Source organism: Mustela erminea, chromosome 13, assembly GCF_009829155.1.
Source record: "Mustela erminea isolate mMusErm1 chromosome 13, mMusErm1.Pri, whole genome shotgun sequence".
NCBI classification, from domain to species: domain Eukaryota; kingdom Metazoa; phylum Chordata; class Mammalia; order Carnivora; family Mustelidae; genus Mustela; species Mustela erminea.
In genome coordinates, this window is record NC_045626.1 from 44,225,067 (window position 1) to 44,242,264 (window position 17,198).

The following is a 17,198-nucleotide window of genomic DNA, read 5'->3' on the forward strand; positions in this document are numbered from 1 at the left end:
CGCCCCAGAAAATCCTACTGGAAACGCTGTCCCTAGTCCAAAGAAAAGTCAGGCAAGCAGCAATTATTGGACAAGACTGGAAAGGCTGCCAGAGAATCGGTAACACTGCCTCAAATATGTAAAAAGACAGTAAGTAATACCTGATAAGAAAAACTACCTCCAGTAGGTGAAGGGTTAATCCCTGGTCAATTTTCAGCCACTCTGCTGAGAGTACTAATAAGTGCTTGAGTTGGTGCCAATGAGGGTGGCCCTTCCCTTGATGGGAATAGCCATCCCTTAGGAACTGACTGTCAACACATGCTACCAGGGCAGTGATCAGCCAGCCAGAAGAAAGGGAAAGAGTCTGAGAAACCGTGGCAACCAAGTTTGCTGGCACTTTGTAAAATGGTGACGGGAACTTGCCAAGGCCAGAGAGTGAATGCTAATGAGCCTGGGGCAACCTGCAAAGAGTGGGCCTGAAAAACGTCCTCTCAGTGATCAGTGGCCCCAAGGGAGCACCACTCACGGTGGGTTCCTGTGGAGAAGAGAGAAGACCATGGGTTTCATTCACAAGAAAGAACCTAAACACTGCAGTGTCTGTCCTTGGGTTCATAGACCTCAGGGTCACTTCTGACTCTGTGGTCTTAGGGTCAGAGCGATTAGCACTTCTGTCTAAAAAATGGAAGTTTTCAAATTTTTAAAAAATATTTGTGACCCGGTTCTTTTTTAATTGTACTCTAAAATCTGAATGATTAAGGCCTTTAAGAAACAACATCAAATTGTTTACATGTTCTTTGTGAATTCACATCAATGACCCCTTCCCCCTCTCGACAGAATTTATTCCTACCTTTAGGGAGCACATTTTAACAAGGCTAATCCCCTAAACCCCCACCCCATGGACAACCATACTGTGCAACCCCGTTCTTAAGGATGTAAAGTCAACAACTTTTGTTATCTGAGAATGCTTGAGAGAATAATAAAATGTTCCTCCGAAATTCACACTCAAAATTTTCACCCCTCTCTAATGGCTCTTCACCCAGTCCCAAACCCCAAGTCCCCAGACAAGACAAGAAAACAGAAAATAATAGTTGTGATGCTTTCTTCCGAACCAGGCCCCACAAAAGATGTCGTCAGGCTTGTCCCTAGGTTTGCAGATATTAAATTTGCATTCCATTTCCAAAAATTTTATCCCCACCCAACCTCCATATTTTTTAATTTACTACTTCTTACTCAAGAATTGTTATTAACGTAACAGTTAGTAGAACACCCTGCAATAATCTTATTTCCTATTTTTCCTATTTTCCTATTATCCAAATCACTGTTACCCAGCTACAAAGGGACTTATCTACTGTACTTAAAACGCCTCTTCTCAGATCAAAAACTTCAAAAGAAGCCACTGGAAATTCAGCCTCTCAAAAGCAAATGTACTACAGCCCAGATCTCAACCCATCTCAACTACTGGATAACACAAATCTGTTTTCTCATAGGTGCCCAATTTCAACTACGACACATAACCAACCAAGACAAATGCTCAGCAATCCACTGTGGTGAGAAGAATCGAAATAAAATTGGGGGAAATCCTCAGTTTCAAAGATTTCCAGCTAAAGAAATGCAATGTAAGCAAACATTTTGTGTTCCTGAAATGCCCTGTGTCTACGGCGATCAGGTAGAGAGAAGTTATTTCAAGTTCAAATATAACTTGACGATTGCCACATGGTGCAGAGTCTTTCCACCCCTACACTCCAAAAACCCAATCAGACAAGTGGCCGTAATCTGACTCCCAGTGCACTGGGAGCTGCAGGGCAGGCAATGAGAGCTGCACTCTGGCCAGGGAAGGCATGAGTGGCAGACCCGCAGCAAGGCAGTGGGGGTAAGTCCTTCTTTGCCTTAAGGGAACAAAGTGCGGGGCCAAAAGATGAAACTCTCTTTTATTATAGATATATGTGTCTTCTCAGACAGAATCTAGAAGGAAACTATAGGGCAGGTAGGTGATTCTTTTAGATCTGGGTACTTGGCATAATCATAAGAGAGGCATAGGAAAGGGAGAAGAAAAAAAAAGGATGCTTTATTGCAAAATCCTCCAAATATCTGAGACCTGTGCATGCACAGGGAAATTACCCTATGGAAGGAAATCTATCTGCAGTATTTTTCATCAGAAAAATTACTCACCGGGAGGCTCAGCTGTCCAGAAGTGGATCAGGCTGTGTGCTCAGCTAGAAAGTAATGTGTCCGGTTCAGTACAACCCGGACACATCAACAAACCCCCTTTGTTCTGGGGCGAGAGAAGCAAAACAAATAGTGTTGATCCATTTTCCGAGAGTATGAACGCATAAGGGAGCATCGCCGATAATAACAGGAGCTATGACAGACTCTGCCTGCCGAGGTGAGCGCTTGGAAGGTCAGGGGTATGTATGTGCTGCCTGGCAACTCTGGGGTTCGCAGCTAACTGAGGCTGTTTGCTCTGCCCTGGAAGGACATCAGATTCTGTGGGTTTTCCAAAAAAAGCTAAAAAACACTGTTTAGGAGTATATTTATCTATTGGGGTTTTAAAATTTTTTTTTATTTTTTGGTGTTGTTTTAATTCCTTTGGCTGATGAAAATTTGAAGCTGAAAGAGCAAGTGAGTTTCTTAAATTAGGTCTCTGGAGAGGCGGGAGAGAAGAGGCAGGGAGATAGAACTTGGGGGGCTGGGGAGAGTGAAAGAGCCGGGGTGTAGCCAGGAGGCGGCCTTTTGCCAGAGTCCGCCTCTCCTGGTGAACCTCGCTGTTGAAAAGGGACCTGAGGTGTCCTGCCCACCAGCCTCCTTGGCTTTCTGCTTTGTCCTCTTCCTTTTTCCCACTTAATCCAGCCATAGACGACCAGCACCTGTGGTGGCCCCTTTGCCCCTCGCCTCTGGCTGCAGCCAGGGCTGCTGGTGAGTTCAGAAGCCCCATTCCTAGCTTCTTTTCAATCTGTGAGTTCTTTAAGTTTCTCCCCCTTGGGGATATTTTTAATGTCTCCCTCAGGGCATGCTTCCTGCTCCATTCCAAGAGCTGTTTTGGCTCTTTATTTTCTCTTTCTCTAGGGAATATGATGCCATTGTCCTCTCAGCTGGGCTTTCTTGTAATTACTTAGAGGAGTTCACAGGCAGGGGACACCTAGGACAGGCAGAGCAGGCTGTGCCCCCTCCGGAGCCGCCGGGTTTGGGCCAAAAATGGGTTTCTCCTTCCAACTCGGAAGCAAAGCCCGGTATCAAACCAGAGGCTGAGCTAAGATCCTAAAGGTCAAGGGAGAGTTCCCTAGCTCTTTCCGCCCCGCATTTCCCCACTGCTCATCCAGAACCCAGGCTGGGCGCGGGGTGGGGGTGGGGGATGTTCCTCTTCCTTATACATCAAGGGAAAAGCTCTAATAACTCTAATCCGTTCAAATATCTGGCTTTCTCGCCTCTTTTTTCATAACCCTCTGGTGATCAGTGTTTCCACACTCCTTCCCTCTCACCACTATCACGGGAAAAGGATAAGGCCAAATGTCTTGAATAATGGGGTAACTAGAGTAATGGTACCCCACATTGGGAATTCTAGCCACTTCTTACTCAAACCAGCAGTTGGCATTAATATCCTCAAACCCGATCCCTTCTCCTTCCGAAGATCCTCGGACAGTTAAGAGGAAAACAGACTGGAGGAAGAAAGTGCTTGCTGCACCCAACCCTCCCCCCTGCCCCAATACACACACAAGGTCCCCGCCGTCTTTCTGGGCCACGCAGGAGGAGGAGAAGGCCGCCAAGAACACGCGGGGGAACAGCCACTCCCCGTGCAGCCTCCTGCCGTCTGCCCAGCGCCCCGGGTCCAAACTCGGCTGCCCCTGGAGGGCGCGGACCGGGTGCCTGGGGCGTCCACACCCGCCTGCAGGGTCTCTTTGGGGAAGCATGTCTGAGGGGTCACGCTAGGGGTCGAGAAAGGGTCGGGCACAAGATGGGACTGTCCCCCAGGCTTCCAAAAGCACGACGGAGGCCGGGATGCAGCTGCGGCTGCCGGGACGCCTGGGACAGGTCCGGGGCGGGGGCGGGGCGGGGCGGGGCCGCGACTGTTTGTCCACCTGGCACCCGCGCGGGGGTGGCCGCTCCCCCGGGGCCCGAGGCTGACACGGCCCAGCGCCGCGCGCCCAGGTCCGCAAGGGAGACGGAGAGCATGTCCCCGTCGCCGCTCCGGCCCTGGCAGCTCCCACCGCCCCTGCCCGTCACCCTGAGCTCCCCCTCCCCGGAACGACCCGGCTTCTCCAAAGACCAGCTTCAGCGCCCCGGCCTCCTCGCGGGCCTGCTCCCGAAATCCGCAGTCTCTGCTGGGGAAGAGGAGCATCGCGTTCCACAGACCCATTTTCAGAATGCCATTTTGTGCAACCAAGGGCAAAACGGCAAAAAAAAAAAAAAAACACCTCCCTTTTTGTGTGTGTGTATTGCTTTACGTTCAGACTCTAAATGGCATGTGAAAAGTACAGTGAAGCTTAGAAGCTTACTCTGAGGGAATAAACTCTTGCTCTGAAGTACATGTATTCCCTTCTCCGTTCCTTAAGACACTGAAGAAACCGTATTTCCCTTTCTAGGCACTCATCGGTGCTACTGAAAGAGCTTTGACTACTAAATAAAAGGAGGCCAGCGTCACCATTTGACTGTTAAGGAGACCATTAATTAGGAAGGTTTCCTGGAAGCATTTTTTCTTGATATGCAAGTAACCATTCCCCACAGTCGGGCAAGATTACATGTACGCCCAGAGTCTTCACCCAAATTCCTGAACCCTGCTTTGGTTAGACTGATACCATTTGTTTTCTTTTCAGTAAGTGTGGACCATTGTGTAGAAGAGAGAACATCATGGTGGCCTTCAGAGGGGTCTGGACTCAAGCTTTCTGGAAGGCCGTCACAGCAGAATTTCTGGCTATGCTCATCTTTGTTCTCCTCAGCCTGGGATCCACCATCAACTGGGGGGGGACAGAAAAACCCCTACCCGTCGACATGGTTCTCATCTCCCTTTGCTTCGGACTCAGCATTGCAACTATGGTACAGTGCTTTGGCCACATCAGCGGTGGCCACATCAACCCCGCTGTGACAGTGGCCATGGTGTGCACTAGGAAGATCAGCATCGCCAAGTCTGTCTTCTACGTCACAGCCCAGTGCCTGGGTGCCATCATCGGAGCCGGGATTCTCTACCTCGTCACACCTTCCAGTGTGGTGGGGGGCTTGGGGGTCACCACGGTAGCATCTTTGGCTCTTATTTTCAAACTAGGACTCCAGGCTTCTTGCAGACCCCTGCTACATGACACCCTAATAGCCTGAGAGAATTTCCTAAAATCGCTAATTTCTTCTTAGAGGATTTCTGATGACTCTTGATATGCTTGAAAACTCATCCCAGCAACATTGATTGTATCCATATATAATCATTGTTTGTCATCTAGTGACTTGAATATTATTAGGCTAGGTGGCACAAAAGTTGTGGGGTTTTTTTTCCCCTTGCTCTTGCTCCCATCCTAGCGAATATACTAGACTATATATTTAGCTTAAGGCATTTTTTAATTACAACTACTTGTTGGTACACTAGCAGAAGAAACAATTTTGTTTCCTATCACATTCATGAGATTTAAAATGATCTACATCAAGGGCCACACTTAGAACAATAAATTGGTGCTTGATCCTAGTTTTGTCCTTAACTGGTTAGGAACATCAGTTGTTAGCTCAGCACCAGGATTGATTAAAAAAAAAAAAAACCCACAGTTTAAATTTTAATTGAAATGTATATTAATTAATTTAAACCTAATTAATGGATTTAATCATTGCCTTATAAAATTATAAGATTCTCAAGAAACTCCTTTATAAGTTAAGTGCAGCAGTGGCACACTTTTGCTTCCTTTGTAGAAAAGAACATTCAGCACAAATTCCCGCTTGGTCATTGTACAAGTAATTAACTATCTGTGATGACCCAAAATGAGTGGAAATTTTTTTTTTCTTTTTTTGGAAGCAGGGGGAGCATCTCACTTGTGGGGTAGAAGAGATGATTCAAATTAACCATTGCTTTTTCCAGTGATGAAGTATGCCTTTCACTATGATATGTTATCACAGAAAATATACTCATGCTTCGATTCAGATGGAGCATTTTTCTCTTTCTAGGTTCATGGAAATCTTACCGCTGGTCACGGTCTCCTGGTGGAGTTGATCATCACATTTCAGTTGGTGTTTACTATTTTTGCCAGCTGTGATTCCAAACGGACTGATGTCACTGGTTCAGTAGCTTTAGCAATTGGATTTTCTGTTGCAATTGGACATTTATTTGCAGTAAGTTTCCAAGTCCATTTAAATAATTGACTCATTTCATTTACCCTCACCCTAGAGCTGGCTTAAAGATGTGTTTTACAACTGTAGTTCTTTAGTATCCAGCCACGTCTATCCATTTTAGGTGATTATTTTGTTAACTTTGTTAACTTTCAGAAATGTTGATATAGCTGCTAACATCTTGACAGTTCCTCTAACTGACTTGGCAAATGGTAGCAAATTGCAGTGTACGCTTCCTGCTACTAGTCCCGTCTCAGCAATGTCTGAAGTTGTTTTCTTTTTTCCTGTAGATCAATTACACCGGTGCCAGCATGAACCCCGCCCGATCTTTTGGACCTGCAGTTATCATGGGAAATTGGGAAAACCACTGGGTAACCATCATGTTGATAATTCCTGTCCTCCTACAGTTGGGGACAATTACCCACAGAGCTCTTTTTTTTTTTCTTTGCTTGGCCAGTTTTCTTACTCCCTTCCAACCTTGAGTCCCCACTTTCCTATACCTTTCATAGAGACCAGGGAGAGACTAGCCCAGATTTACTATGAAACATCATATCTTATATCTATTCAGGGCCTTCCATAATAGTCTTTCTTTTTTAATCAGCACTGCTCTGGGCACTGTATCTGATAGACTTAACCTATGGGGAACAAGCAAAAATCAGGGTGTTTGGTGAATACAGGGTTTCAATCCCTGAAACGAAAGCCTTCCTGGCAATAACAAAATATACACTTGCAAAAAAATTTAAAAAAAAAAAGAAGAAAGAAATGCTTAAAAGCACTGCCCATAGCAAAAATATTTATCTTTTTTGTTTGCAAAAGCATGAACCCAATTAATAGTATGTGAGCTGGAAGCACCTGAACTGCAGATGGAGAGGGATAAATGATGCAAATGTTTATGCCATTATCACCCTAACCATAGCTGAAACATCGATGATCTCCGAAGAGGCATGCTTTCCAGTGTCCTGGCTAACCTACTTATTTATGGGGTGGCAGTGCTTCCAGAGCGTAAGGATGTCCATTTCTAAATACCGCAATCCGTTCTATTTCAGTTGTTTCTTACAACACAGGAACGGAACATAAATCCATGAAGTGAATAACATGACAGTTTTAAGGCAACTCCTAGACGAACTTAAAATAACCAGTAAAAACAGGAGACCTTCGTAAGCCAGCCTCAAGTAGGGCTGCCTTTGATTGTCATGGATGTGCTGTGAAGGCTGTTTTACAAATTTTATTTTTAATTCAAGAATATAGCTCTACGTCACTTGTGTTTTAATCTCATTCATACAGCCGTTATTGACCCAGTTACATCCTCTCAACCGTAGTGCACATTACAAATGAGAGGAAATCCCACCACTACTGTCGACATTCCCTGCTCAGAAAGTGTACGGAGCCTTTAGACGTAATTTCAATCCTCAAAGAATGAGAGTCAGTGCTCAAAAGCCAGATTTTGGACCCAACCACGCAAAACATGTCAATATATACCACCCACAGGATGGGTCATTTTGCCACTGATATTTCCATTTATGTCTCAAAATGTGCCATATTAACAGGAATGGAAATTTTTAAGGGGCAGTATATATTTATTAATGGTAAAAGTATAACTGTAAGTTCAACTTTCTTAAATTCAAACTATTTTTATAATTATAATTTAGACAAATAGCAAGTATTAATTTTAGTTATGAGGACTTTAAAATATGGGTAAAAGTATATATTTTTATTAATTACCTAGTGGTTGTGGTAGGCCAGCTAAAATTCGACTAATAGGAAACTTCTTAACTTGTTGACTGAATTAAAGGTTTCCCCTTATTGCTATTTTATAACAAACTTAATCCCAATGAACACAAAGGCCCATTCTGTAGCAATAGGTGTATGGATTTTAGAACTAATTTACAGCATATTTACAGACAGAGAGCTTAACTGATAGACTACAATAACACCAAAATGTTGAGTTTTCTAGATAGTGTAATGACACTGTTTCAGCTTTCTTCTTTGCACTTTCCATATATATATATTTTTAGCAAGAAAAATTATTTACCTTTATAAATTTTGAAAGTCCTTTTAAAGTATGTTATGACTTTTGTTTGAGAATAACACTTGAAACTGAGATTTGCTCTTTTTGGGGAGCGTGTTACTAGATTTCTGCGTTGGAGTTTTGGGGATGCATCTAATTAATTCTTTAGAAGACCTTTGCCTCCCTTGTGGGAGTCGTAGCATGGGGACTAGAACATGTCTAACGAGCAGAGGGCAAAGACACTTAAAGGAGGATCTAGTTTCTTCTCTGATTGGGCAGGGAGAAGTCAACTTTTATATGCTTTCTTTCTGTTCAGGATAAGGAGCTTGGTCCTTGTAACCACTCTACTGAAAGTTTCCATGTGAAGTATATGAGATCAGCAACAGCTCAAATTTTGAATTTTCTTTAGAATTATCAATGAGGATGCTACATGAAATTCACTTACAGAGAGTGTCTTAAGCCAGAAGCATTCCTTCTATTTTTTTTCAATTGAGAAAAGGGGAGTCTCCTAAAAAGCAGGGCAGTAGTTCAAAAGAGAAGTTTAAACTCATACAGACCCGAAATCCCAGCTCCAGCACTTGCTAAGCATGAAATCCTAAATAAGCTTCTTGCCCTCTCAAGGTATCTGTTTCTTACCCATAAAATCAGGACAATAATCATATCTACCTCAAAGGTTTCTGTTGGAATCATGGGAGTTAATATAAGAAAAATGCTAAGTACAGCTGGCTCAGTAAACGAAGTTTCCGTTGCTTCGCTGAATCTGTTGAATGAATATCTGCTTTTCTGCCGCATATATGTACTCCAAGTAAATGCCGAAGTTTACCAAAACTTAACATTTAGTTTACTCTAAACACAATAACGGTATGACAAAAGGCTTCCATTTGTTGAATGAAAAATCCTATAGAGTTATTAATCCTCACCTAACTATCACCCATAAACAAGGTACTGGGTTTTTTTCACCTAGTGACCATGGTAGGAACCATGAGGATGAAAGAAGAGTAAAAAACAAATCATGAGGTTTTCAATTAAATCAAATCACCAGATTTTAGGGAAGGAAATCATGTAACATACAGGAGATGACTTATCGCCAGCCTATTCACATACAACTTTATATTGTCTAGGAAACATGGAATGGAGCCTGTTGCTATGAAATTGGAAGAAATAAGTACTTTACAAGGATTATTTCCATTGAATTTTTACAACCCGTGAGGTCTGCATTATTATAATCCCCACTTTGCAGATGAAGAAATTAAGGTTTAAGAAGTCACGGTATTGATGCAAGAACTCACCAGATTGTTGAGTAGTGGAGCTGGGAACTGGGATTCCATCGATCACATTCTGCTGAATAACTAGATCTCAAATGATAACATCTGTGTGTTGATCGCAGTTAGGTGGGAAACCAACGTAAGACGGCAATATTAAGAAAATAAGAGAAGTACTCTCCAGAAATTCTTTTTTTTTTTCCAGTTGAAGAACTCTTAGTGCACACTTTATGTGCCGTTCCCACCCCCCCAAAAAGGAGCTATCTCAACTTTAAGGATTATCAAGAAATGGAAAGGAAATAACTAATAAAAGCAAGAAAAGTGAAAACAGCCTTTCCCTGTTTTCCGTTTACATGTTATTTAGCAGTTTACAGATTTCTGATGTGCAGATGATACATTTTCTTATATTCTTTCCAATCCTGCTTTCTTCTGCACAGCACATTGGCTCCCTTAATGCCATCCAGCTGGGCTCTAGATTCATGAGTTGTTCAAAGCAATCGTTTTCCTCCACTTTCACTCGATAACTCTTCCCTCTTTTCCCCCAGATATATTGGGTTGGACCGATAATAGGAGCTGTCCTCGCTGGTGGCCTTTACGAGTACGTCTTCTGTCCAGATGTTGAACTCAAACGTCGTTTGAAAGAAGCCTTCAGCAAAGCTGCCCAGCAAACGAAGGGGAGCTACATGGAGGTGGAGGACAATAGGAGTCAGGTAGAGACTGACGACCTGATCCTCAAACCCGGCGTGGTGCATGCGATTGACATTGACCGGGGCGAGGAGAAGAAGGGGAAAGACCCGTCGGGCGAGGTGCTGTCTTCCGTATGACTAGAAGATGGCACTGAAAGCAGACAGGAACCCTCAGAACTGTCCTCAGATTTCCTTCCACCCATTAAGGAAACAGATTTGTTATAAATTAGCCATGCGCAGGGTTGTTTTCTCATGTCTTATTATTCAGGGTAGATAAGAAATATTTCTTTGTTCCACCGAGGAGGAATGGAAGAAACCTATTGTGAATTCCAAATCTAAAAAAGAAGTCTTCTTAAAGTGTCCCCAAAGCAAATATGAATCCAATGAATCCTGCTGCCGTTCATGAATAATCACTTTAAAATGTCGATCAAGATTTGGTTAAGTCTTGCCTGGCCGAATTTAGAGACACACCTATCAGCTAAATCCTCCTATACTATGTCCCTGGGATTGTTGATCCTTGTTTGAGTATTTATTCCATTAAGTCGAGTTTTTCAATGGCAACGAACAGTATGTCACAGAGTCATGCATATTCGAGAGAGGAAATATAACATGCTCTTTTATGAGCAGTCCCTTACTATAAACTACCTCAGCAAGACAACATTAACAAGGGTCATTGTTAATGAATTGTTTCCATTTTATATATGTCAAATACCCAACTTTCAACCTGAACTCCAATTCATAATATTCCTTCCTCTTCCTCAGTGCCCAAGATAATGCAGACAGAAAGCCCAGAAATCTGAAGAATGTTCAGAAACCCTGTATATTTATTGTTTCCACCTAAAAAAACATCCAAATCATAAGAAACAGCTATTAAGACAAACAGGACAAACAGACTCATATGATCTTACTGGAGTGGAGGAAAGATTGCCATTCTAAAAAAATCCTAAGGAAAAAGGAATCTATATTCTGGAATCAAATAGTTGATCTGTTTTCAGTGCCCGTCCTCAAATACACCACATGAGGTTAACCATCGAAGCATTTAACCACTTAACCATGTTGCTTATTTTTTTAATTTATTGGCAAAACGGGGGGTTTTGTTTGTGACTTTGGTTGTCTATATTTAAACATTAGTTGAGATTTCTTTTTTTTTTTTTTGAGATTTCTTTTTGATAACAAGAACATAACTAGCTGAATCCTAACTTTTTGTTATTAAGCTCTGCTCACTCTGGAAGGCGGTAGGTGGGGCCCTGCCTGGCCCCCATTTCTGCTGCTTTCTCGTGTCTCATAGGTTCGTTGATAGTCTTCAGTGTGGCGCGCGATGGTATTTTAATGAGTGAACATGCAGGAGAAACAAGGAAGGCCATGGTTGCAGAGTGCAAGGGTGAGGACATGAGAATACTGCATATGCAGAGCAGACCAGACAACCGATCTTTCATTTTTAGAGATACTGTACCTAGGAACCCAACACTGTTTTTAAGCATTTTTATTACTAACCCATGTATTTGTTAAGACATGTCTTTCTTCCTGAACGGCTGTGCCTAGTTAGTAGAATGGTCTCTGGGAACCCCAGGCTCTAGCACATCTTAACCACCCAGGCTAGACTTTGTCTTAGACAAAGAGCTGCAAATGACAGTTTAACTGAAAACACAGCTAGTAGGGAAGCAAAAACCCAGCCCTGCAAAGAATGGCTTGGAAATAAGCTGATCATCAAGGGCTTTCTTCTCCCACACACGGCTCCAAACGTGTGCCACTTTTTAGAGTTAGTGGCAGACGCGTGTCTGTGGCAGTGACATAATGGACCACTGTTCAACCTGATTCTCTTTGGTGCTAAGAAAGTGATGCTCAAGGTCCCCAGGGAGTCGCCACACCAGGGCAACGCCTGGGAGCGCCACTGGTGGTTTTCATGGCAGATTCCTAAACCCCAGGCGGCTTGCTCAGATGTGTGGCCAGCCACAGTCTCCAACCAGGGAGACCCCATCGATCATTTCCTGTTTGGGGAGGCATCTATAGGAAACAGGGTGAGATTCTCATGATGGTTTATGCCTGTCTTTTCAAATGTTTGCACAGTATACCACTAACGGCTGAAAATGCAGGGTGGGGCGGGGAGGGCTGATGTACGCTCAAAAGAGAATGCTATCAGCCAGGTCAAATATGTCAGCTCAGCATTTAGGTTAAAAAGCATAAGTTAAAAAGATTTCTTTAATATGCTTACCGTTTGCTAGCTTACAATCCATTTTATTCAGCCATGTGGTTTACTTCTTATGCACTCACTTTTATACTCACTTCTAGTTAGAGTATTTAATAAGTTAGTGCTTAAAAAAAAAAAAAGGCATGAATGATGTTTTTGTAAATTGCTTTCCAGCCACCAGCAGAGTGTCTGGCACTTAGTAGGTTTGTGTTAGTTAATAAAAATTTATGAATTTCATTTAGGATTTAAGAATGTAAATAAATTTCTTCTAATCTTGATTTTGCTCAGTATTTAATAAAAGCTTGATTTCAAGGACAACTAAGGGAAGGCAATACAAATGTAAAAACCATAAAATATATTTTTGCATTCTAATATTTTAGAGGTGTAGAGTCAATGAAAGCTTTGGTACTTTTTTTCCCCTGCATATGAGACAACATATTTTGTATTTCACTCAAGGCTCTGCCAGTAAAAAGTAATGAAATTGTACCTTTCTAATGACATCTATGCAGCAGGGGTCTATTGCCTTGTGGATGGCACCAAATTATCCAAGTGTATTAGGAGACGAGGGCTTTTTCCTTTAATCCCTTCTTATTAATGAAGTGCATCGCGCGGCTCCCAGGAGAGAGCCGCTGACAGATAGACAGAAAAGAGATCAGAGAGAAAAAACTGGAAGGACATAAATGAATTATACCCAGCCAGGAAGCAATGCCGAGCGTCTCTTCCCTATGGAAAAATACAACAAGCACCCCAAAACTGTAAGATGGTCCCTACAATGAAAATGTATATAGTTTGTGGAAAGAAATACAAAGGGGAAGAGACGTTTTTTAAGTTTGGGGAGCTTTCTTAAATATTTGGGGCCCAACATTTGAATGTATTATTTCATTGTTGAAGTTGCCTTTTTTATTCCCCCAGAGTCCTAAACTTTTACAACAGAAGGAAATATTGTCCGGTACCTGAATTTTTGGCTAAATGTAAGATTCCTACACCTTGTTTCTACCACTGGATGCTTTTCATACATTCTTCCCCTTTCTGACTCTTCTCCTAATGCCGTCGATAGGTCCTAGCTGTCTGGAAACGGTTTTGAAAGGATTAGATATATTTGAATAAGATAGATGTGGCATTAAACTATCTGATTAATTGTTAGAGTCTGATTCCAAATAGGACAGAATATTCTCTTAGGCCATGAAACCAGGCAACTTAGCCTCCTGGTTCAAATTCAGTAACATAAGAAAATTCCAAAATAGAGTAACAAATTCAAGCACTACCGTTAATCCTGGCGAGGCCCTTTGCTGCTTTGTGTTGATACTACCCCCGCGTGTTATAAACATTTGACTGAGAAACTGCTTTTGTGACAACTAGATGACAGTAGGAGCTCAAGACACAGCCTTAGCAGACGATACAAGGCCAATGTAACTTCTCATTATAAGCACTAAGATCAGGCAAATTAAGAATATCTTATGTCTGAAAGTAATTCTTTCCTAATATGTATGGCATCAAAATTATTAGGAAGATGTGACTACTATCTTGAAAGTATACAAAACTCACTTTCTTTACCACAAATTTTGTGTGCTTGTATTGATATTGTAATACTTTATAGATCACCCCAAAATAGCAGTAACTTCTGAAATTCATAGTTCTCTGAAATACATAGAAGACATTTAATTTGAGGCTCAAAAACTGTGGCCACTCACTTTTGCAGATGACCATACCCTAGGAAAGCAGTTATAGTGTTACCCACGCGTGTTAAAATCTAAGAGCTGAAAATTACACCTAATTTCTATAACCCATTGGAATATCTTTTTAGATTCTCTTCAGCATTAATTAAATAAACATGCAGTTTATGAAAATATAATTGTTTATCACTTTTATGACCCAAATCACAATTGTAATTCATGATAAACTGGTGAGAATAAACTGAACATATGGTTATAGTCACAATTATTTATTAACTGAAATATTATTCCAACATCAGAGCTAATGTTGTGATTTAAACTGTAACATCTAATATTTGGAAAAATCTATTAAGTATTAGCATTGTGGTTGCTTTTCATGAATTACATTGTATCTCATACGACTAAGTTTGTGCAAATAAACTTTTAATGTTTGAAAAGTAAGCATTGCATCTGACAATGTTTGAAAATTCATTCCCGGGGCGCCTGGGTGGCTCAGTGGGTTAAGCTGCTGCCTTCGGCTCAGGTCATGATCTCAGGGTCCTGGGATCGAGTCCCGCATCGGGCTCTCTGCTCAGCGGGGAACCTGCTTCCTCCTCTCTCTCATCTCTCTCTGCCTGCCTCTCTGCCTACTTGTGATCTCTGTCTGTCAAATAAAATAAATAAAATCTTTTAAAAAAAAAAAAAAAAGAAAAAGAAAATTCATTCCCAGTTTTTCCAAGCTAAAATGTAAGAGCATCCTTGAGAATGACCCAAAGGTTTAGATATTTGAGTATAATCATGAAAGACTGATTTGATGAAAGACTGGTGGAATCTATATAAGGGAATGCATTCTTGGAAAGGCTGCAGAGGATACACGATGGTAGGCCCTGATGTACACAGTGAACATTGTGCTTTTGCGGGCTTACTTCTAAATGTTCACATCCACGCAGAATAGGTCCTTGAAGGTCAGTTGGCATTACAGGGAATCTAAAAGTGAAGACGTTCACTCAGATGAGGCTGGTATTGCTAACTAGAGGATCCATCCTTAGGGCATCTGGCAGATTCTGCCTACCCAGATGGATAATGTAGGCACAGGGAATACTGGGACACTCCCTTGGGTTCTTAGTTTGAGAGGCTCCTCAATTTTGAGAAGCTATAGACCCTTAGAGAAGAATCGAGGACAATCAATTATATAGTGTGCCACCCATCAGATGAGTAGCAAATGATGCCTTTGAGCCGGATGGGTACGTACCTCTCTTACAGCATTCGTCAGTGTTAGGCAACATGGCAAGAGCCGTATTTCACATCGTAGTGAAGGAGCTTGTGTAGGTATCTGTCTCCTCTACTGGCTTCTAAACTCCTTAAGGACTAAGATGGTATTTTATTTATTCCGTATCCCCTACCCTCAGCATCGAGCACCAGGCTTGACATTTCACTCAATATATGTTCATTGCATGAATGAATAAAGAACTTAAGGAATATCTCACAATCTTTAGGAAATACTACAAAGCACCATACCTCAATCTAGTTGCTTTTGCTGTTGTGTAGATGTGGGTTAAATATTAGAATTCTTATAGTTCCAGTTAGGAGCCTGAAAGTAGCTCCAGCACTAAAGAAAAATCAAAGAAAAAAAACGCACAGAAAGAATAAAACACTAATTGGATTTCTAAAATTTATACCTAATGTGTAGGCAACAAGACATGTTTTCATTGCTATATTTATACAATGGCCAGATGTTAGATGAAATTTAGCTCAATGAGTATTTCAGCAAGAAAAGTATTTTAACAAGCATGGGAAGCTAGAAATATAAATGTCAGACTGATTTTAGGTAATTATGCTGTTTGGAAAATGTCCAAAACATATGTCACCTGAACAATTCTTAGTTTGGTCTTTTTTGGGAGTGGGGGGGTTGGTTTTTTTTTTTTTTTTTTTTTTTTTTTACATTTTTCTACGTCTTCACTCCTCAGGTTTAAGGAAACATTGAGAACTCTGGAAAGCTGAGTTGAGTTCTCCTCGCACAGAGTCAGAAACCTCTGAGAACCCATGGCACTGATTTTTCAAAGCTTTATGGAGAGCATAATGAGAGCCCATGGCTAGGGCTCAGTGAAAGTATGGTGAGTGGATGGTGAGTGGATGCTCCATCCGGAGAAGTGGCTGGAGGAGTGGACGCAAGAAACTCTCCACTCTGGGAGATACACAGTTCATCTGTGAACAGATGGAAACCATGGCCTGGATTCTTTCTTCCCTTATGGATGCATTGGCCATGGGTCAGGAAGGTCCAGGAGAAATGCATGGGGTTTTGGGGCACCTGGGTGGCTCAGTGGGTTAAAGCCTCTGCTTCTGGCTCAGGTCATGATCCCAGGGTCCTGGGATGGAGCCCCACGTCTGGCTCTCTGCTCCGCAGAGAGCCTGCTTCCTCCTCTCTCTCCCTGCCTGCCTCTCTGCCTACTTGTGATCTCTGTCAGTCAAATAAATAAATAAATAAATAGAATAGAATAGAATAGAATAGAATAGAATAGAATAGAATAGAATAATATGGAGCTTTATAAATTACTTTCAATCATTTAATCTTCATTAAATGGGGTATTACTCTAATTTTCATTTCCAAAGATGGGAGAACCAAGAGTCAATGAGATTAAGCAAATTACTCAGTATAGCGAAGAGTAAAGCAAAAACTAGGGACGCCTGGGTGGCTTAGTCGATGAAGCATCCAACGCTTGATTTCCCCTCAGGTCATGATTTCAGGGTTATGGGGGTCGAGCCTGCACTGGGCTCTGACTGACTGTGGAGCCTGCTTGAGATTCTCCCTTCCTCCTCCCTCTGCCCTTCCCTGGTCCTGGTATCCCTCTCTCTTTAAAAATAAATAAATAAATAGTAGAGCGAAAACTGGATCTCACACCCCAATTAATCCCATTTTCCTAAATTATTCCCGAAATCACACAGAGTTCTCCCATTTCTTCTATTCATCTATCAGTTTAATTTCCCATTAGCCATATTTCCTTACGTGGCAAGAAACATACACTGTCCATGCTAGAGGAAATCCTTATGTACAACACTGACAAAGGGCAATATATTATGTACTACAGACCTGGACTATCACAGACTTTAAAAAATAGTGTTGGGGCATCT

The 17,198-nt window shown here is 41.9% G+C and overlaps 1 protein-coding gene and 1 long non-coding RNA gene across 6 annotated transcripts in view; one reads left to right on the forward strand and one right to left on the reverse strand.

Moving 5' to 3' along the window:
- Positions 1 to 2,218, reverse strand: part of LOC116571778 — a 49,021-nt gene extending 46,803 nt beyond the window's left edge. The window contains exon 1 of the long non-coding RNA XR_004277991.1: positions 2,149 to 2,218. This is a non-coding gene — a long non-coding RNA (uncharacterized LOC116571778). The remainder of the gene's footprint in view (positions 1 to 2,148) is intronic.
- AQP4 (aquaporin 4) lies at positions 1,742 to 16,428 on the forward strand. 5 transcript variants are annotated; one of them, XM_032310110.1, is made up of 6 exons: positions 1,742 to 1,849; positions 4,788 to 5,202; positions 6,112 to 6,276; positions 6,564 to 6,644; positions 10,089 to 10,253; positions 16,037 to 16,428. In XM_032310110.1, exons 1-6 carry the CDS (start codon positions 1,818 to 1,820, stop codon positions 16,040 to 16,042), a joined length of 864 nt encoding a protein of 287 aa, XP_032166001.1. In that variant the 5' UTR covers positions 1,742 to 1,817; the 3' UTR covers positions 16,043 to 16,428. The 5 variants fall into 5 exon arrangements, with proteins under 5 accessions (XP_032166001.1, XP_032165997.1, XP_032166000.1 ...); XM_032310106.1 differs by lacking the exon at positions 16,037 to 16,428 and having other exon boundaries at positions 1,743 to 1,849; positions 10,089 to 14,531; XM_032310109.1 differs by lacking the exons at positions 1,742 to 1,849; positions 16,037 to 16,428 and adding an exon at positions 1,892 to 1,963 and having other exon boundaries at positions 10,089 to 14,531.
- The last annotated feature ends 770 nt before the right edge of the window (positions 16,429 to 17,198 follow it).

Excerpts from the sequence above, each read along its gene's own strand:
- AQP4 (XM_032310106.1), top strand. The coding sequence starts at position 1,818 with ATGAGTGGCAGACCCGCAGCAAGGCAGTGGGG. Across the intron at positions 1,850-4,787 it reads CCCGCAGCAAGGCAGTGGGG|TAAGTGTGGACCATTGTGTA; the intron begins GTAAGTCCTTCT and ends TTTTCTTTTCAG. Across the intron at positions 6,645-10,088 it reads GAAATTGGGAAAACCACTGG|ATATATTGGGTTGGACCGAT; the intron begins GTAACCATCATG and ends CTTTTCCCCCAG.